The sequence below is a fragment of the Vulpes lagopus genome, chromosome 5, assembly GCF_018345385.1.
Source record: "Vulpes lagopus strain Blue_001 chromosome 5, ASM1834538v1, whole genome shotgun sequence".
Classification (NCBI taxonomy): Eukaryota; Metazoa; Chordata; class Mammalia; order Carnivora; family Canidae; genus Vulpes; species Vulpes lagopus.
In genome coordinates, this window is record NC_054828.1 from 46,657,199 (window position 1) to 46,679,566 (window position 22,368).

The window sequence follows — 22,368 nt, forward strand, 5'->3', positions numbered from 1 at the left end:
TTATAGGTATTATAAATGTTTGTTTTGTATTTCATTGTCTTCAGGGTAAATAATTGTACTTTGAAATACAGACAGTTCAATTTATAGAGCTGTTCAATGAAGCTGAGATATAAGAGGAGCAGAAAATGAAAAGTTTAGGATAAGAGGAATAAAAGAACTAAAGGAATTTTTCACAACTCATGTTCTTTCGCACAGCCTTCTAAAAATTTTATAGCAAAGTACAATTTGATATAATTATTCCTTTCAAAAATCACTTCTTAAGCACTGGTAATTCCTGCACCAGTTCTGATCTCCTAAGAGTAAAACTAGAACTGGATAAAATCAGGTAAACATACCTGGAACAGGAAAAAAAAAGTAACATGTACTATGGTTGTTGCATACAGTCAAGTCAAGGAAGAGTGCATGTTTGGGGTTTAATGAAAAGGTTAGTACTACTTGGAGAGGAAGATCAGGGAGGGAAGAGATGGGAATTCTAAGCCTAGACTTAAAAGGTGGGAAGAAGTTGGCTATGAATATTTTGATACAATTTAAATCATAGTTCTAAATGTATTTGAGCCAGTGGAATGTGGTTGCTATAATTGGCCATGTCCACTTGACTGATTAGACTGGATTCTATGTGTCAGTCAAAATGAGATGTTTGGCACTCATCTATAGTGCAGCAAATAACTTGGTAGATAACAGTAAGCCTCATCTCTGGAAAGTTGGCTTTTGAGTGAGTGTGGTAGAGAGACAGTACAAAATGGATCAGTCTGTCATCTCAGGACCTTAAATTTTAGTCTTGAATACTGAGAAATTAAAAGTAAAGACCTTACCCTGAAGTTAAAGCCAAAATGAAAGGAAAGAAAACACAGAAAGAAGAGAGAAAACAGAATCAGAGAAGACCCTTTGATTGCGGACTCCTTTCCACTGGGCAAAAGCAGTAAGTGATTCAGCACCCTCCACAGGAGAATCTGGGCGAGAGGAATTCAGTTTAACCAAATGTCTCAATTCTAATGGAAAATTCTCTCAAAACATCCTAAACTCCCTCTCTACCTTTTTACTCCTTGCTCCCTAAACTTTCACAGAGAAAAATGTTCAAGATTAAAATATGAGGAAATTACAGAAGTAAAACTAAGCCAGTTAACATTTCAAGAATAATGTTGTATCTTGAAATTATTCCTCATTGGTAGGTGAGCAATTTGTAAGGCATTCCTATAGGTAATACAAGTTTTTTGTTTATGCAGACTTTGTGTCACTAAATCTGTTTTCATAAGGGGAAATGATTTGGTTAACTGTAAACTTAGGTGAGATAAAATGCAAAGAATTTTAAAAGCCTTTTTAGTCTGCAAAGTTGTACTGTGTTTAGGATATAAGTGAATATTAGTGAACATTCTTTACAAAAGAGTTTTCTTATTTTGTTTGGTTTTTTATTTTATTGTGGTATGGACATGAAAAACAGTATCTTAGGGTTTCTGAATTTTAGAGAGGTATATCTATTTGAAATTTAATTTGTATATTACATATTAAAATATGGTTTATTCGCTGCAGTTTATTTGAAACTTAGGGTAAAAATAATAGATCAAGAAAACTTAAATTACTTGATGTTTAGAGTATTAGTTAATGTAAACTATAGACATATATTTAAAATACTTCAAGATAAAGACATTCTTACATTTTATCAAATATATGGTATTTAACTTATAATCAACCCAGGTCATTTTTCATCTTGTAATTTTAAAAAATGCTAGACTTGAAAGTGTTTTTTTCTGTTGCAGTAGTTCCTTAACTTTTTTGGGAGTTATGACCCCTATGAGAAAAATGCACATTTAAATAAGATTTAAACATAATTTATAGGAGTTTACCATTTCTTTATCTTCCTGTTCATCAAACCAAAAGGGCTATGGATTTCAGATTAAGAACTTCTATTCTGGGCAACCTGCGTGGCTCAGCAGTTTAGCACCACCGTCAGCCCAGGGCGTGATCCTAGAGACCCGGGATCGAGTCCCACGTCGGGCTCCCTGCATGGAGCCTGCTTCTCCAACTCTGCCTATGTCTCTACCACCCCCCCCCCCCGTGTCTCTCATGAATAAATAAAATCTTAAAAAAAAAAACAAACTTCTATTCTGATTTATTTTAAAAGTTTGCATATTTTAAAGTCAGGATCTCATTGATATGTGAACTGTCTCACTGTTTTATAAAACAAGTTTTTATTTCCAGATTTAATGATTAGGAAACCACACTTTATTTTATTTATTTTTTAAAGATTTTATTTATTTATTCATGAGAGAGAGAGAGAGAGAGAGACAGGCAGAGGGAGAAGCAGGCTCCATGCAGGGAGCCCGACGTGGGACTTGATCCTGGACTCCAGGATCATGCCCCAGGCCGAAGGCAGGTGCTAAACTGCTGAGCCACCCAGGGATCCCAGGAAACCACACTTTAATACTTATGAAGAAAATTTTAGTCTTCTACAGATCTGCAGCACAGAGTTAAACTAACTCCTAACCAGTTAGTTTTTAATCCAGTTTGCTTTTAACTATTTAAACATGCCATTTAAAAATTAACGAATAGGAGTGTTTAGATTTTTCAATAATTTTGGGCAACTTTAAAAAGGCTTATTAACATAGAAGGAATATATTATTATTTTCTTAAGAAACAATCTTTTTTCAAACAATGTCATTTCATGAGCTGTGTATAAAATTTTAAATCATTCATGTAGGGATGAAGACATGCAAAGTTTGGCTAGTCTGATGAGTATGAAGCAGGCTGACATTGGCAATTTAGATGACTTCGAAGAAGATAATGAAGAAGATGATGAGAACCGAGTGAACCAAGAGGAAAAGGCAGCAAAAATTACAGGTTGGTTTTATTAGCATTTAGCTAGAAGTTTATCTTTTTTTTACAAAGTTGAAAACTCATTCTTGTTTTCCAGGAAAAAAACAATGCCACTAACAAAGTATTTTTTCTTCCTTAAGCCTTTCTAATATATAATATACCATTTAGCACTCTGAAAACTTTATGTGGTGATGGTTAGAAACAGATTTTCACAATTTAAAACCAAGGCCAAGCTTAGTCAAGAAAGCATAAAACTTTACTGGAACTACTGATATAGTATAAAGTAGTCTAAATATGTTTATACTTTTTTTGTCAGTGTAGGGATGAACCTTCTTGTAAGTAAAGATCTGCCTTAAGGGTGGCAGGACATGATGAATTGGCTTCCTTCTCCTAGTTTATGTGCACAATCTTTGTTTTGAATTTGTATATTTCTTATGTATCCTTATATGTAGAAGCTTCAATGCAAGTATTCCTTATAGCTGGTTTGATCAAACTACTAAGATGAAAAGTGGTTAGAATCTCTTTGTATTAATTGGTCAATAAATATTTATTGATAGTCTGGCTATCACACTTAAGGAATTGGTGTTATACATTTATTATTGGAATGAAAATCGACCACTGTGTTCATACTTCTTTCAGGTAATGAATTATTCTAAATTTATGAATTGATATCCTTAATTTCTATCGTCTAATCACCTCTTGGTACTTTGGCAGCCATCTCAGCCTTAACTCTTACTGTCATATCATATTGGGGCAGGGGTGGCAGTAGAATTTCCACTGATTACATGACCCATGTAACTCTTTAGCCAAAAACTTCCTTGACTTTCTTAACTCAGTTCTGTTCACCTCCACTCCGTTTATAGAAATTTATTATAAGGAATTGATCAGGTTTGTATATAAAAATGGATGTTTTGGGGGATCCCTGGGTGGCTCAGCGGTTTAGCGCCTGCCTTCGGCCAAGGGCGTGATCCTGGAGACCTGGGATCGAGTCCCACATCGGGCTCCCTGCATGGAGCCTGCTTCTCCCTCTGCCTGTGTCTCTGTCTCTGTCTCTGTCTCTCTCTCTTTGTCTCATGAATAAATAAATAAAATCTTAAAAAAAAATAAAGATGGATGTTTTGTTCTGTGCCAGTTTTGTAAATTAATATTTTCTAATTTATGATTGCCACTTTGATTTCTCATTTAACCCAGTGTGGTTTAGGAGACTGTATTTTATTGTGGGCTTTATTTATTTCTAGTTTGTTTGTTTCTTGTTTAAATTTATTCAGATAAAATTCTGAAGACTTTCAAATTTCAGTTTCATATGAGTGAGATTTTTTCCTTTGAGACGTATGATCTATTTTTGTAAATTTTCTGTATCTTTTTACATGTATATTCTATTTGTTAGATTAAGCATATGTTTTTAGATCAAACTTTAACTTTGTAATAGTTATTTGTATTCTTATTCTTTTTGTGTAGTTCATCTATTAAGGAGAACTTCAAATTCTTTAAATTCTTTAATGCATAAAATGTGCATAAAAATAATTTTCTAATAATTTCATTATGCATTATAATTTGATCAGTTTACCCCATTTAATGCCTCTTGCCCAGAAATTTTGCCTGGTGTTCATATTTGTAACTCATACTTTCTTTATATTTGTGTTTTCCCGGTGTATTTATCACTTTCTTTGCAACCTGTATTAAGTATTTCTCTTATAAACATTATTTAGTTTATCTATCTTTATATTCTTTGCCCTTAATAGTTATACTTTTTGATAACTGCATACTTAACTTCACTTTTATTACTTTATACTTTTATTTGGGACTTCTTATTTTTTCCCCATTCATCCCTTAAATTTTACCATTCTCCAGTGTTCTTTAAGTACTTTTTAATAGAGTAATTTGGAAGTTATACATTATATTTTCATTTTAGTATACAATCCTCTAAGATAAATAAGCCAGGTAGATAAATAAGTGAACCTATATTTTTCTACTAACATTAAAAATAAAACCGGGGTACCTGGCTGGCTCAGTCAGTAGAGCATGTGACTCTTGGTCTTGGGGTTAAGAGTCGAGCCCATGTTGGGTGTAGAGATTACTTAAAAATAAAATCTTTAAAAAAATAAATGAATAAAACAATGTGTTAACTCACTTCATATAAGATGAGAGATTCAATATTTTTTTCTCTTTTCTTTATTTGAACTCTTCCCCTAACCCCTCCTGGCTGTTATTTTTATTTCAATAATATTTTGGAGTTTTTTTCAATAATAATAAATGCAGACATTTACGTTATGTTTATAATTGATGTCAGCAACAGTTATACAGTACTTTTAAAAATTCCTTGTCTTTTCTGTCTTTGAGTTCTTTGTTTTATTTGGCTATCTGAAGTACTTCAGGAAGGATAAATTAATAACCTTCCTCTACCACCACCAGTGCCCTTTAACCTATCCTTCAAGATTTAATTTTATTGACAGATACACTGAGAAACCTTTCATGCCCACTCCCTCTTAAGCTTGACTGTTCTAGCCTTTGTGCCACTACTGTACTATTTACAAATACAGGCATTTTCTTATAGCATGGGTGTTTATACTGCAGTGGAATACAACTTGATCTTTTATTGGAGGATATAGTTTGTTCTTTATAAATCATTTTTGGTTAAAACTAAGTCTCAATTAGACACTAGTACCATAAGTAGGAATTTTAAAAACTCACACATTTTCATAGCTGTTTTGGGGAATGTTGTACTGTTTTGATCACAGCAGTGAGAAAAAAAAAGGTGATAACAATATGTCAGAAGTTTTATGCTGGTATTGAAATGAAAAGAAAGGACATTTCAAAAAATGAATTATAGATTTAATGAAAATATTCAGTATTAGATTTTATAGCTAAACCCTGGTCTTAGTCTGTTTGGGTTACTATAACAATATACCATAGATGGGTACCTTATAAACAACAGAAATTTATTTCTCACAGTTCTGGAAGCTGGAAGTCTGAGACTAAGGTGCCAGCATAGTTGGATGAGGGCCCTCTTCTGGGTCACAGACTTCTCATTGTATTCCTCAGATGGTGGAAAGGGGCAAGGGATCTCTTGGGGCCCCTTTTAGAAGAGCATTAATCTTATTCATGAAGGCTCTGCCTTCATGACCTAATCCTCTCCAAAGACCCCACCTCCTAATACCATCACACTGGGAATTAAGATTTCAACATATGAATTTTGTGGGGACACAAACATTCAGACCATGGTAACCCTTCTTGCTTAATCATACATATACATCTTATTTTCTAAAATTCTTGTAGAAGGAATAACTTTCTTTTAGATAGTCTAAAATTCTCTGACCCTAATTGAAGACATTATTTTAATGCAACTTGTGATGATCCAAGATTTCTTTGGAATTTTACTATTTTGTGTTATTATTTATTTATATATTCTTTTCCCTATTTTCTGAAATTCCTTCAAGGTAGAGACTATTCTATTCATTTTTTTTTTTCATCACTAGCTTCTGACACATTGTCTGGAACTTATTGAGAATTTAAGATGTGTTAACCAAAAAGCCATAAATCAACGAAGGAACTTTTCTCTCCTATTATAGCCCATACTTATCACTCTGGCTTATTATCTTGTTCCATTTATTTGACCTTTACTCATATACTACCTTTTACAGGGTAGATTGGTCCCATTTTATGGATGGCATATGATCTGGAGGACACATGATTGAAACCTTAAATAATTCAAGACTAGTTTTCCAAAAGTAGTGAATGCAAAATGTGTTGAGCAAGCAGGGGTAGGTGGGGACAGTGATGATTAAATGCATGCTCTTAAGTCAATCCATAGTCATTGTAGCATATTTTGCTTTGATGTTACATTTTTTTCTCTATTATATTTCCAGAGTACAGTCACTTAAATTAATAGCACAGCATGTTATGGCAGTTGTTTGGCTTCCTTAGTTGCATTTTTTAGCACATGTAAATTCCATTCCAAACTTATTATCTTTCAGGAATTTTTTTTAGCACCAGCACTACCATTCTAAAAATGTTTGGGTAAAGTAGTTTTAGGATAGTTAAAAATATATTAAAATTTAACAACAGTAATGTTAAACCAATAGGTTAAAACAAAACAAAATAAATGCATTTTATAAACATAGTACAAATAAAGTATGGTGGGTATATTTATTTACCAGTTAAAGTGGCAGTAATTTAAATACAGCTTATATTTACTCTTCCTTGCAGTTTTGAAATTGCTGACAGAATGTTTATAGAGGAAGGAATTATTATTTTAAATTTTGCCTCTATTATATCTTTATATTGCAATTTAAATGCATAAAATGCAATCACATATCAATACAAATTATATATTATTTCCCCAACTAAGCTGCAAAGTTCTTAAGGGAACAAACTGTTACAATTATTTTATGATACTTCAGATTGACACCTAGAGGCTATTCATTTAGTCAGTGATTTCTTATGGAATATTGCTGTTAGACCAGTAGTAATTAATAAAATTTATCTTCTGAAATTACTGTCTTTGCTAGAAGGTAAACATAAACTCATGATATCTATACTTGGATTGATCAGAAATCCCTACCCTGTTCTGTTCTAGACAAAATTCACTGCTAAGTGGAAACATATTTTGGGACTGGCTCTTAGACAGAAACCTGTTATATATGCAGGTGCATTCTACAGTAAATGGGCAAGGAAATTTTGAATTACAGTTAAAAGAATCACTGAAATGTAGTGGGAGTAATAGATCTTGGAAATGGAGAAACAAAGCCTGATAATGGGAGAATTTATTATAGCCAGTGTTAGAAAATATATATGGTTTTAAAACAATCGGTGCCTCCATCTGTATATGACAGCCTCAGAATGATTGATCCACTATTTGGCAATATGACCATCTTTGAGATTCATGTTGAATTTCTGAGTACATATCAACAAGAAGGAAAACAAAAAAGATTCCTCCATAAATAACAGTGTCCTGTTGAATACAACTTAGAAAGGCTGGTTCAACTGAAGCAGTTTATAGCAAATCATTATTGGAGAAACTCAGACATTATGATATACTGGAAAGATACCAGTATACTTAAAGCTGTTGCAAAAATAACCAGGGGTTCTACTTAGGTTCAACCAGACACTCAGGTCACATAAGCCAAACTAAGCATTAGATTCACTTAGAAGGAGGTTGGAAACACAGAAACAGCAGCATGCCAGCTGAGGCTCTCTTTTTCACTGGAGTCCTCATAGCATCTTAGGTGCTATTCTTTGACCTCTATCTCCATGTGACAGCTTAGGTACAAGGAGATGAGATCCACATAGTTAGAAGCAGAGATTGCCTTGATTTAGAATCTGTGCTGCACAAGAGCTGGTATCTTTCAAAACAGTTTAATAGGTATAGTTTCCAGGGTCTTGGTAATGGAAATGCCTAATTAACAAGAGTCCACAATCAGAAAAGCCCAAAACTGGTCTTTCATCAGATATATCGTCCATTCAGAGTCTTCCCATCCAGATGCAGTTTATAAATTAAGAATCATTTTTACCATAAGCACTATTGTCTGTTGTTTATTAATCCCTTTCCTATAGATTATAAAGTTAATTTGGGGGGAGAAAGAGTGACATATTGGCTAACTTCAGAGAATAGTTGGTAGTAGAGGAGATAGCAGTTCATATTTAAAGAGCTAAAGTTGATTATGGTAAGCCTCAACCCTACAAGATTATATGTCCTATCACTAGGACTATGAATGGGGAAAAATAGGTCTTCCTCTGAGTAGTTCTCTCAGAATGAACTTGGGACTCTGGTCAGAGAATACATCCATTAAATTGCTTCTGGTTTTTACCTGGCCATTTACTCTCCAGTACCCAGGATGCTTATGAACAAAATCATAGGCTTGCTGTGGGCTATATAAAATAATAGAATAAAGATGGCCACCCATCTTGGAGGTCTGTGTAAAGGATGAGAATTTCTGGAATACTGCATCTATTATTTAGGTATTAACATTGGAAAACAGGGTAAAATCAGGAGCTGGGGATGTTTATGATCCTGTGAGCCAAAAAGTTGATAAGACATCACAATTACCTCCTTTTTAAAGGAATTTGAGACCTTGGGAAGAGGACTGAAGATCTCTTCCTAGTGTTTAGAACTCAAATATGCTAACTCAGAGACCAGAAGTAGCAGGAGCTACGGATTCCAAATTCAGCCTCCTTTCCGTGCATTCTTAAACCCTAATGCTGCTTTGTTTGTACTAACGACAACTGAACATTCTCTAGGCCCTCCTGCCTCCCTAGGAAATTCCAGGAGAATTCTGCTGATACTAAGAGCCCATTGACAGAACCAGAATGGAAGTGAGAGCTCTGAAGAAAAAGTTAGAAATTCTACCATATTTAGAGGAAGAGCTAGGAGACAATGAATATTCTAAGTACTGATATGCAATCTTTGATGATTTGTCCTAGGAATGCACTGTTGATTTAATCATAGTAACAGAATAAAGGAGAAAAAGCATATAATCATCTCAATAGATTATAAAGGAGTGTTTGACAAAATTCGTTACCAAGTTTCTTAGCAAGATTTCATTGTAAGGAAATTTCTTCATTTTGATAAAGAACATCTATGAAAAGCTACAGCTAATAACATATGTAATGGTGAAATACTGAATACTTTTCTCCTAAGACTGAGAATGAGGCAAAGATGTTTGCTTTCACAGCTTGTGTTTAACATGATACTGGAGTTCTAGCAAGGTCACAGGATACAAGATTAATGTACAAAAATCTGTATTTTTATATATGAACAAAAAACATTTGAGAAATGAAATGAACAAAATAATTCCATTTATAATTGAGGCTAAAAGTTATATAGATATTTATAAATTTAACAGAAGATGTAGAAAATCCTCTACTTTGAGAACTGTAATACAGTGTTGACGGTAATTACAGAAGACCTTAATACATGGAGAAATGTTCTATGTTCATAGATTAGAAGACAATATTGTTAAGATTTAAGTCCTCCCCAAATTCATCTATAGATTCTACTCCTTGCTAATCATAATCCTAGTGGCTTAAAAAAAAAAGATAGAAATTGAAAAGCTGACTCTAAAATATATTTGGAAATGCAAAGGACCTGAATTACAATATAATCTTTAAAAAGAACAGTTATCGTAATATTAAAACTACTTGATGTCAACATTTACTATGAAGATATAATATTCAGTATAGTGTGGTACTGGGATAGGACAGTGGAACACAACAGAAAGTTCTGAAATAGACCCAAACTTATTTGGCCAATTAATTTTCAATTAAAGTGCAGCACAATTCAGTGAGGAAAGGAAAGTCTTTTCAACAGATTATTTTGAAACATCTGGATGTCCATGTGGAAAAAATAAGCCTCAATTCCTGCCTTTTAGGATATACAAACATTAATTCAAGGTTGATCATAGATCTAAATGTAAAAGCTAAGAAAATAAAGCTTCTGGGGAGGAAAAAAAAAACAATGTATTTGTGACCTGAGGGCAGGCAGAGGGTTCATACATAAGACATAGTAGACAAGTAAACATGAAAGAAAATTTTGATAAATTAAACTTCATAAAAATTAAAAACTTAAGCTCTTCTAAATAGATCATTGAGAAAATATATGGGTAAGGTATAGACTAGAAGAAAATATTCAGAAAGTACATATCTGACACATTGTCTTACATTCAGAATAGATTTTTAAAAATGTCTGAAATCTCAATACTAAAAACACCAATAACCTGGGATGCCTGGTTGGCTCAGCAGTTGGGCATCTGCCTTTGGCTCAGAGTGTGATCCCCGGGTCCTGGGATTGAGTCCCACATGGAGCCTGCTTCTCCCTCTGCCTGTGTCTCTGCCTCTCTCTGTGTGTGTCTCATGAATAAATAAATAAAATCTTTAAAAAACACACACACAAATAACCCTATTTAAAAAGATTATTTTTAAAGATTTTATTATAAGTAATCTCTACACCCAACATGAGGCTTGGATTTACAACCCTGAGAATAGGAGTTGCAGGCTCTACTGACTAAACCAGCCAGGTGCCTCAAACCTATTTTTAAGAAAATGGGCAAGAATTTAAATATGTGGTCCCCAAACAAAGCTGTATCACTGGCCAATAACAACATGAAAATGTTCTCAGCATCACTTGTGATCAGGGAAAAACAGATTAAAATCACAGTGGGATTATAATTCCACACTTAGGAGAATGGTTAAAATTAAGATTGGCAATACTAAATATTGGCAAGGATGTGCACTAACTGGAACTCTAATACATTGTTGGTAGAGTGTATGATGAATGGTACGATCACTGGGTGTATTCCTTACAAAACACTAAATGTATAGTACCTTGGACACAGCAATTCCTCTCCTTGATATTTATCCAGAAAAAAATGAAAACACATGTCCAGAAAAAGATTTGTACAAAAATGTTCATAGCATTTTTATTCATAATAGCCCTGAACTGGAAACAGCTGAGTTGTACATCAGTAAGGCAGTAGCTAAATAAAATATAGTACAGTTGGCCCTTGAACAACAAGGGAGTGAGGGGTGTCAACTCCCTGTATAGTCGAAAATCCATTTGTAACTTTTGACTTCCTATAAACTTTATTAATAGCCCACCATTAACCAAAAGCCTTATTGAAAATATAAACAGTCGATTAACACTTGTTTTATATGTATTATATACTGTATTCATACAATAAAGTAAGCTAGAGAAAAGAAAATGTTATTAAAGTCATAAGGAAAATGCATTTATAGGACTGTACTGTATGTACCAAAAAAAAAATCTACATGTAAGTGGACCTGCACAGTTCAAAGCCATGTTGTTCAAGGTCAGCTGTATATTCATAATGGAATGCCTTTGAATAAAAATGAACCGTTGTTATGTTCCATATCATGGATGTATTTCAGAGCCATTATGCTGAATGCAAGAAGTCCATTTACATAAAGTTCTGGAAGAGGCAAAGCCAATCCTGTGTGATGGTGATAGCCTATGGGTTTGGGGATTGAATGAAAAGAGGCATGAGGAAATTGGAGGAGATGATGTAAATGTTCTGGATCTTGGGTTACATGGGTGTATACATTTATCAAAATTCCTTGAATTATGCAATTTAATGTTTGTGCCTTTTACATAAGTGCATATGTAAAATACTAGAAGGTAACAGAAAAATTACAGTAAGTATGTTAGGTTACTAAGAAAATAAATGCTTTCCAACTTTCTGATTTATTGATCACTGTGATAGCTAGTCTCCAAAGATTGTCTCCCTGTGAACCATGCTTCCTACTATACATGCTCTTTGGTCATCCTCTCTCTCTCTTACATCTGGGCTAGCCCTGTAAATTACTTTTAACCATAGAATTGGTTGTGGAAGTGACACTTTGTAACTTTTAAAGCTAAGTCGTGCTGTATATCTTCTACTGGGGCCTCTTACAAGGCATGCTCAAGGGAAAGTCAGCTGCCATGTAAAAAAAGTCCAACCACTTTGAGACTGTTATGCTAACAGGAACTCCAAACTAGCTATGTGGACCAGATACTTTGGGAGGGAGATATGCCTGGAAGCCCCAACTTGTTCCTGCTTTCTCAACTGAAATACCAAACATGCAAGTGAAGAAGCCATTTTTCTTTTTTTTCTTTTCTTTTTTCTTTTCTTTTCTTTTCTTTTCTTTTCTTTTCTTTTCTTTTCTTTTCTTTTCTTTTCTTTTCTTTCTTTTCTTTTCTTTCTTTTCTTTTCTTTTCTTTCTTTTTCTTTCCTTTTCTTTCTTTTCTTTTCTTTCTTCTCTTTTCTTTTTTCTTTCTTTTCTTTTCTTTCTTTTCTAAAATTTTATTTATTCATGAGAGACAGAGAGAGGCAGAGGGAGAAGCAGGCAGAGGGAGAAGCAGGCTCCGTGCAGGGACTCGATCTGGGGACTCCAGGATCACGCCCTGAGCCAAAGGCAGACACTCAACCGCTGAGCCACCCAGGCGTCCCCAGTTCAGGCTTTCAAATGACTTCAGCCCTAGCCACCATCTAACTGTAATGAACCATCCCTAAGTCCAGTCAACCCACAGTAGTGTGAGAGAGAGTAATTTGTTTTAAGCCACCAAATTTTGGAGAGATGGCTTAAACTATAACATTTCTATAGGTAAATGAAATATAGATAGATACATATGTAGATTAGTAGACATAGATAAACACATAGATTAAAAATACTATTTCTATAATTAAAAAATAAGATATAGATATTTCTTTTTTTTTTAAATTTTTATTTATTTATGATAGTCACACACAGAGAGAGAGAGAGAGGCAGAGACACAGGCAGTGGGAGAAGCAGGCTCCATGCACCGGGAGCCCGATGTGGGATTCGATCCCGGGTCTCCAGGATCGCGCCCTGGGCCAAAGACAGGCGCTAAACCGCTGCGCCACCCAGGGATCCCGGTATAGATATTTCTATCTCTACAATTATCATGCCAATTATTATAACCCATTTAGTTCATTCATGTTTTGGTAAGGGGGATGGATAAAAGTAGAGATAAAAGCAGTGCAATGAGTTGAAGAATAAGTGGTAGGTGAGAAAATTTACTTGTTGTAAAGCTGCTTTCTTATGTAGATTAAGAGAATCTAGCCAGACTAGAAAGGGCTGATGGTTAAGAGACTTTTTTAAAAAATTGGGAGCAACTTGATCATAATTAATAAGCCACTAATGTGTACCAATTAATTAAGAGGGAGGGATTGGTGGTCCGGGGGACAGGCTACTCAATGTTGACTTTTCTGCCTGAAGTATCTCCTCCCTTTCCCATTATGTGCCATGGGATTGAAAATCGTATTAATAAACCCATTAGTTGTATCCAAAAATCAAATATTTATGGACCTGAGCCTGTGAGAAAAGTGACATCTTTTGAACCTTGATCTCTGCCAGGAAGTTGAAAGGTTACTATCTTAGACCATCTTAAAATGAGATAGACCTATACTGAATCTTGTTATGCTTTGGAGAGAACAGTGAGGATGCTGCAAGATTTGCAGGTATGTGTTCTAGGTCTAGACAGTTTATTTTTTTCTTCTTTTAATTCAGTTACAGACTTTCTCAAAAGGAAAACACTATCTACTCTTAATGCTACCACCCCAACCACCTTTTTTTGTTCAATGTGATAATCTCTTGTGGTCAATTTCTATCTTCTTTTGCCTTCCTAACAGTAAAGGAGAGTCTCAAATTACTTGACCCTTTGCTTTGATTACCTGCCCCTAATTTAGTTTTCCTTCCTATTCTCACCAATGTGAAGCAAGTCCAGACTAACACACTGTTGCTATGACTAAGTTTTAGAATTTGAGTAGCACTGGGGTAGAAATTTGTGCTATTACATAGCATTCTTAGCATTTTTCAGACACATAAATATTTGGTGAAACAAGATTATAATAAGTAATACAGTATGATGTAAGTATATAAGGCCAGAAAGGGCCAGTTTTGATCAAGGTAGTATACTACTGAGAAAGCTTACCACTTAAAAATAAAATTCTGGGAATAAATTTTTGTTATAAATCTTTTAAATTTTTAACTTTTTTCTGATAATGCTTCACTTACCTTTTCCCCAAAAAATAGAAAGCCGTGAGGGTGCTACCAAAGATATATAATAGGTACTTGATATTATAAAACACATTGACTATAGGAAATTTGAAAAAAAAAAAAAAGGCAGAAAAGCACTTTCTTGAATTATTTTTTTATTTATTTTTGTTTTGGAGAGGGTGGGGGCAGGGGAGAGACAGAGGAAGGGGGAGAGAGAGAATCTTTAAGCAGGCTTCATGCCCAGCTCAGAGCCTCATGTGGGGCTCAGCCTCACAACCCTGAGATCATGACCTGAGCTGAAATGAAGAGTTGGACACTAAACAGACTGAGCCACCCAGATGCTCTGAAAAGTGCTTTTTTAAAAGGAGAAATACATAACAAAATTATGTATTTTAGGCTTCAGACCAACATCTGCAACTGCTAATTGAATTATTTCCATGGGAAGTTTCACAGGCATCTGTAACTTGGTATGTGCCCAACTACATAGCCCCAGTCACAGTAGTAGAATACTATTCACAGAGTCACCCAAGACAGAGCTGGCACTTGTCCTAGATTCCTTTCCCTATCCCTCATGTCAAATTAACCACCAAATCTTTATTCTTAATTTATTCTTTAATTAGCAAATATTTATTGATTGCCTCCTTTCGTGGAGTAGAGATGCTGAACTGCTCATCTTCTTGCTTCCTATCTTGTTTTTGTTCCAAGCACTGCCACCATGTTGCTGCTGGAGTGATGTTTCTAAAATATACGTTTTGATATTTCATTGGATTCCTATACTCTCAGAGTCAAGTTCACATTCTTTGGTTTGATTGCAGTAATCTTTACAGTAGGACATTTGCCAGCCTCATATCATTCCATTTTCCATCCCTGGCATCTTAAACCCCAAATGACTTGGAGTTCTTCAAATGTGTCTTATTCTTTTTTATCTTCCTTTCCTCCTATAGAATGCTCTCCATTTCTTCTTTTACAATAATAATGATAATAATAATGTTTTGTATTAGCTCAAATTTAAATAAGTTCAGAAGGCTTTTTTTTTCCTTTTCTTTTTCTTTTCTTTTTCTTTCTTTTCTTCTTTCTTTCTTTCTTTCTTTCTTTCTTTCTTTCTTTCTTTCTTTCTTTCTTTCTTTCTTTCTAAGATTTTATTTATTTATTCATGAGAGACACAGAGAGAGAGGCAGAGACATAGGCAGAGGGAGGGAAAAGTAGGCTCCATGCAGAGAGCCTGATGTAGGACTCGATCCCAGGACTCCAGGATCATGCCCTGGGCCAAAGGCAGGTGCTCAGCCACTGAGTCACCCAGGTGTCCCCCGAAGGCCTTTCTTGACCTCAGACTATATGCCTCTTTCAGTTTCACATGGTCTGTAATGCATATCTCAATCATAATATTTATGACACTTACCGTATACTGTATAATGCTTCACTTATTTTTCCCAAAAAAATAGAAAGCCATGAGGGTGCTGCCAAAGATATATAATAGGTACTTGATAAATATTTATTAAATAGGTAAATGGTATTTCTTTGGGGGTTGCCTCTTTGTATGATTGGAATTAACATTTTTTTGTATACCAAATAAAGGAAGTATTGATATAGCTAATCAGAATTACCTTTTACTTTATTAATATGAATGAAAGTTCTAGAAGCAGAAGTTCTGGGAGGAATGTAAGGATTTATTTAAGCTATGGATAAAGAGGAAAAGTAGGATAAGGACAACTGTCATCAGTAACAATGGAAAGAAGAAATTATTTTGGGTTAAAGAGGAAATGATCATCAGTGATATTAGATGTCACTAAAAGAAGATTGAGGGGGAGAAAACATTCTAAACATTCAGAAAAATGAGTATAAATAATTTAATCATGTATTGGAGTCATCTTGATAATATTTAAAGAAATGCCCAGGGTCCATGTGTTGCTAAGTCCGTTAAAGTATCTGCCTTCTGCTTGGTTAATGATCTGGGTGTCCTGGGATTGAGCCCCACAATGGACTCTTTGCTTGGTACGGTGTCTGCTTCTTCCTCTCCCTCAGCCCTTCCCCTCTGCTCTTGCACTTTCTCTGTCTCTCCCTCCCCCTCCTCAAGTGAATAAATAAAATCTTAAAAAAAAAAAATGCCCATGTTGTGCCTAAAACTCCATGGAACAGTATTAATGTTTTGACAGTAGGGACCAAGTCTAATATTTATTCCGTATTCCCTATGCTACTCATTATATAAGGTATTTTAAAAAATGATTGATTTCTACCTACATTAAATATAAAATAATTAAAATGTGTTAGCTATGTAAAGAAAACAAATCTTTGAGCATTATTTTCAAGTTTTTAAACCTAGGGGCACCTAGGTGGCTTAGTTGATTGAGTAGCCGACTTTTGGTTTCAGCTGGAGTGGTAATCTCAGGGTCCTGAGATCAAACCCCAGGTAGGCCTCCATGCTCAGTGGGGAGTTGCTTCAGATTTCCCCTCTCTCCCTTTGCTCCTCCCACCCAAATTGCATGTGCATGTGTGTGCATACACACACACTGTCTCTCTCAAATAAGGAGATCTTTTTTAAAAGTAAAGTTTTTTAACCCAGTAATTGCACATCTGGGAATTAGTAATAATACCTCAGGATATTTATGGGAATCAATACTGGTAATGTATGCAAAGCCCTTCCCACTGCTTAATAAATATTAGCTGCTGTTAATATTTCTTTTTTCATGCTTTCAAAGTTAAAAGTCATTTGCAAATTTTAAAAAATACATAATTAGTCCTGAATGAAAAGAAGTCAGTCATGCACTGGTAATCACTTAACCCTGATCCTCTACTCCACTGTATTTCCTTAAAAATTACAAAGTTATAATTAGTCATGGGAGGTAAAATATATAATTTATGGATGAGCTCTATCTTAATGAGAAGTTTAGTAGGTTGAGTGAGAGTGAGGTTTAAAACTTGGCAGAATAAAAAGACATTTTATAAAGTCTGACTATTCATCTCTTACTATTCAAAATCACACGAAGAGTTCAGTTGGTATTGTGTTTACTCCTTATGTTCTGTGGTTTACTTGACTATCTCAAGAAAGTTTATTCATGTAAAATGTATTTCTCAACAAGACAAAAGAACTAAATAAGTTTATTAAATGTGTATATATATTTCAAAGATCTATAAAATAATACTAATAATGTAGTTATTTTACTAAGTCTGTTTCCATTTATTTTCATAGAATGTAAATTCCAGGACGATACCATGTATGTTTTTTTTCATCCTTGTGTCCCAAGGATAGTGCAGTCTCTCAAAAAAGTTTATTTTATGTATTCTCCCACATAAATTTTAACAGCCTTATTGAGATATAATTCACAAATCATACATTTCACCCTTTTAAAGTGTACAATTCAGCAGTTTTTAGCATATTCACAGTTGTATAACCATCACTGCAATCAATTTTAGAATATTTTCGTCACACCAAAAAGAATCTTGTCTTTAACTATAACCCCTCTTCAGTCCTCCCAAACTACACTCCTCCCAACCCAAGGCAACCACTAATCCACTTTATATTGTAGATTTCCCTATCTAGACATTCACATAGATAGAATCTCATAATGTGTGGTGTTTTAGTAACTGGATTCTATCAATGAGAATAATATTTTCAAGGTTCAACCATTCCACATCAATTTTTATTTGTTCATTATTACAGAGTGATAAATATTTTTTCAACAACAAATGAATGATGAAGGCAACCTTATGACAACTGTGTATTCTGTGTTCAGTTCAAATAAGATTTAGAATATATAGTTAGAGTTACAGTGTTAAAGAACACAATTTTTAATGGTGAATTAACAACTATTTTCTATTTTTAACCATTTTCTTTCTCACTGAATAATCTGGATCTGTTTGGTTTATCCTAATACCTAAGCTTATTCCCAGGTTGTAACTTTGGAAACAGCAAGGATTAATTAGAATACCCTAGTAAGCTTTTATTGTTTTTTTCCAAGCTAATTTTCACTTAGTGAATGGTAATTACACATATTCAGAGTTGTCCAAAATATATATGACTCATGTTTAAAAAATTTTATTTACGCACAAAATGAATTCTCTTATTTTAATATTTTTCTATCTAACCTTGCCTTTGTTCTGTTTTTTTATTGGCTAAATTATAAGACTTCCTAAGGCCAATACTCAAGAGTTCCCTTAAAAGAACAATTGCCTTAGAAAACAGGAGTAGAAAGTAGTAGTTTTTGTCTACTTTTTGTCTCCTTTTCTTATTTTGTACTGATTTTTAAAATTCTAGAACATAAGTGCTTTATCTGTTCATGATTTGTGTGGATATACTCTTAAAACCATTAGTTTTCATTTATAATATGAAACAAATAGTACATCTTGTCTATAGTATCGGGACATTTTTTATTGTTCTAACATGCATTTAAAGCACTGTTTTATAAATAGAAAATGTGGTTGCTAAAAGCCAAAGTCAACCTATTGGGCTATTTGTTTTGTGTTTATTAACATAGTTGTTATATTAATAATATACATTTAACAAAATGTTTTCTATTTTAAAATACGAGTACAAGGTAACTTTCAGTTAGATGCATCTGTTATACCATCAAAATAACATCCTCTGAATGTATTCTCGTGATTAACCAAACATCTCCTCTCTTTGTCTTTTTGAGTAACAGCATGCTTCTATGGCTCTTTAATTAAATGACCTTACCTTACATTTGTCTCGACTGGCTTCTGTTTACAGAAATTGTAAACCAATTGAATGCTCTGAGCAGCTTAGATGAAGATCAAGATGACTGCATAAAGCAAGCAAATATGCCTTCAGCTAAATCAGCCAGTTCCTCTGAAGGTCTAAGAGCTTTCTTCCTTTCTTTCTGCTTCTGATTGCCTGTATTTACTGTGACCTGCTACTCTTGACTTCACTCTGTACTTATTAGCTGTCAGTTTTGTCTTTGTGCTTTTCCTTGAATGTTTTCTTTGGTAATTTGTAGTGTACCAACAGCTAACAACATAATTTACCATCATTAGCAAAGCCTTATAACAGTATCCTTGATAGACAGTGGTTTAAAAAAAATCTTATAAGATAATAATTGATCATTCAACATGACCATATTTCTTCAGTTACCTTACATAACTATGCTGTTTTTTTTAAATATTTGCTTACATTAAACACATTTGAATTATTCATATTTAGAAGTGAAGGATATTTTTCTAAAAATCTGTCAGCATTTTTTTGTTGGGTTAATTTAGATTCCAATAAAAGTTTCTCTAATTCATTATCTGATACAGTTTTCAAATTAATATACACATATTTATTTGAACATTTTGGTATGCTACAAAATACTTGAATGGCATTCTGCCATAGGTAAAATGCTATATCTTATTATTTGCAGGTATTATTAGTGTGAATTTTTAGAATTCAAAATAATTTTTGAATGATCAAGAATTATACTTAACTGCAATCATAGTGAACTAACACACATGTTTATTTTCAGAGCTTATCAACAAACTTAACTTTTTGGATGAAGCAGAAAAGGACTTGGCCACTGTGAATTTAAATCCATTTGGTGATCCTGATGTAGCAGAATTAAACCCATTTGGGGATCCTGATTCAGAAGGTAGCAAGTTTTTTTCTGTACTTTTTAAGTCTTTATAAAATCAAGTTATCTTGAATTGTAATGTAGGAAGATATTTTTTTAAAAAGGACCCCAAGTAATTTTTGTTTATGATGATACTGTGTTGACTAGCAAATCTGGATAGTTTCCGTTGAATTGTTTTTAAGGAAAAAAGAAACCTTTACTAAATATTTACATGGGGCTTATTTTTTTTTTCATCCCAGTATAATTAACATACAGTGTTATATTGGTTTCAGGTGTACCATACAATGATTCAACAATTCTGTTATATTACTCAGTGCTCATTACATGTGATCTGAATCCTCTTCACCTACTTCACCCTTCCTCTCCCCCCACTTTCTACATAGGGGTTATTTTTAAATTCTCTGTTTGGTCAAGTTAGATGCTAAAACTCTGATGTTAGAGATAACAGTATTTCACCTAGCTGACATATAGTAAAGTCTCCTTAGCTTAGCCTACTAAGTAAGGTCAAGTTGTGAGACATGCTAATATATTGGGATTGTGGGATGGCTTCTTCCTCTGTCCTCACCGTCAGAGAGTCCCACCCCCCACTCCATGTCTCTGGCTGAGAATTATAGTCAGCAGTAAGAGTAAGTTGTGCATATAAATAGCATGGAGCCAAAAGAAGATTGAAAACTTTGACCTTGTGATCATATATAAAACATACTTGTAAGGAATATGTGTGCGGAATTTTTTTTCCTGAGTCATTTTTCTTATCAAGTAGTTTTTAACTTTTAAAGCCTTAGATAAGAGCTATTAAAAAATAATAATTTAAAAAGAGCTATTGAAGAAGTGAGACCTCTGTTTAATTAAATTGTTTTTTCAAAGTAAATGCAAGAATGATTAACCAGTGGGTACATCTTTTAGACTGCTCTTATGAAATACTCATGAGCTTTGAAGAATTTTGTTACTACCTGTCATGGTGAAAATGAGGCTTTAACTTCAGAATTTACTCTTGGAGCAATCTAATTTTGTAATCCATTTCTTCTTCTCATCCTTTACCTTCTCTCTTCTTAACAGATTCTAAATTACTAAATTTACTTTAATGAGATTTTGTTTGTGAGCTATATATATTAATAATGGCTTTTAAATGTCAATGGTAATAATAAATCTTAGAGGTAATCTACTTCAGCTGCCTCTTTTCATAGATTAGGTAGCTAAGGCCCAGAGGAATTCACTGATTTGAACAAGAACTTTGGTAAATGGAAGTTGAGTTGGAGCTAAGATTCCAAATAAGTGTCTTCTTTTGACCACATGGAGTCTCCTCAATTTTGTACTGTATAGATCTCAGGATTTTGAGTTTTTAAAATATTACCAAAATATTTTGAGACATCAGTATTTGAACTTTCCATTTCAAAGACAAATAAAAATGGTTTTTAAAAATGTATGTGGGTCTGTTTTCTGACCTATAGAATGGAGTAGCAGATAACATATAATACAGTATTTCTATTTAGGAGAGGTTAGTCAGTGTGATTCAGAATCTTTAACCATGCCTACAGAGCTAAAAGAAATATGAGACAACCAATATTTTCTTTAAATATACATGCCTTTGAGTCTTTGTTCTAAGTATTTTATAATAGAAGAATACTTGTTTTTTTAGAAATTATTTTTAAATTTTTATTGATGAAAAATTTGCATCCTCAAGTAACAAAAGCATTGGAGGACAAAATAATGTGTTGAAGTTGTTTAGATGGTTCTTTTATTTGCTTTTATAGCTTAAATTCTCCTCTTAGATTCATGACATTCTGTGCTTCAGTGACCCTCTTAGAAAGTTATTAAATGTATTTGTTAGCTTTTATATAAAATAATCTCATTTTAAACTCTTTTGTTGCCATTTTTGTTATCTAACCATGCTGTATAGTTTGAATGCTTTCTTGCTTTTAGTTTTGTAACTGATGAATTTGCTTAGATCAGTTTTTGCAGTCCTCTTCCTGAAAGTAAAAATAAAAATCTTATTTCCATTGACTGGTTTTGTCAGTGTCTCAAGCATTTGAGACTTGATATTTGTTAATAAAAATTGAATAGGTAAAAATTTTCCAGCCTCTCTTCCCCTATGGAGAAAAAAGATGCCTCATTTACATTATTATAAAAATTCTAATGAAGTGTTAAGTTTGAATATTATCCTGGTGTTTAAACAGTCACATAGTTGTGGTGTCTCTTCTCTAGCATATTCTAAATTTAAATTTAAAATTTGATTTATTTAAATTCATTTCAGTATTTATTATGATTTTATGAATTCTCTTTTACACTTTATAATTGCTTCTCCATGGGTATGGAATTTCATTTCAGAGGGTTTTTTTTCCAATATAAAGACAAAATAACTTTTCTGGGCTAATGTCTAAAGTATAAGTAAAAGGAGTTTGACTTTAAAATGTAAAAGTCATAAATATGTTAGTCGTGAAATTTTTATAATAATTGGATTAAATTGTTTGAAGTGTCATGAAATGTT

The 22,368-nt window shown here is 33.6% G+C and overlaps 1 protein-coding gene across 9 annotated transcripts in view; it reads left to right on the forward strand.

Moving 5' to 3' along the window:
* Window positions 1-22,368, forward strand: part of EHBP1 (EH domain binding protein 1) — a 314,375-nt gene that overhangs the window by 118,414 nt on the left and 173,593 nt on the right. For 5 of the 9 annotated variants that reach the window (XM_041754578.1, XM_041754579.1, XM_041754577.1 and 2 more), the window contains 3 exons: window positions 2,696-2,835; window positions 19,028-19,132; window positions 19,779-19,901. In XM_041754578.1, the coding sequence (XP_041610512.1) occupies window positions 2,696-2,835; window positions 19,028-19,132; window positions 19,779-19,901 (368 nt within the window). Of the gene's footprint in view, window positions 1-456; window positions 920-2,695; window positions 2,836-19,027; window positions 19,133-19,778; window positions 19,902-22,368 lie in introns of those variants that run through there. The other 4 variants (XM_041754580.1, XM_041754583.1, XM_041754584.1 and 1 more) reach the window with 2 other exon arrangements.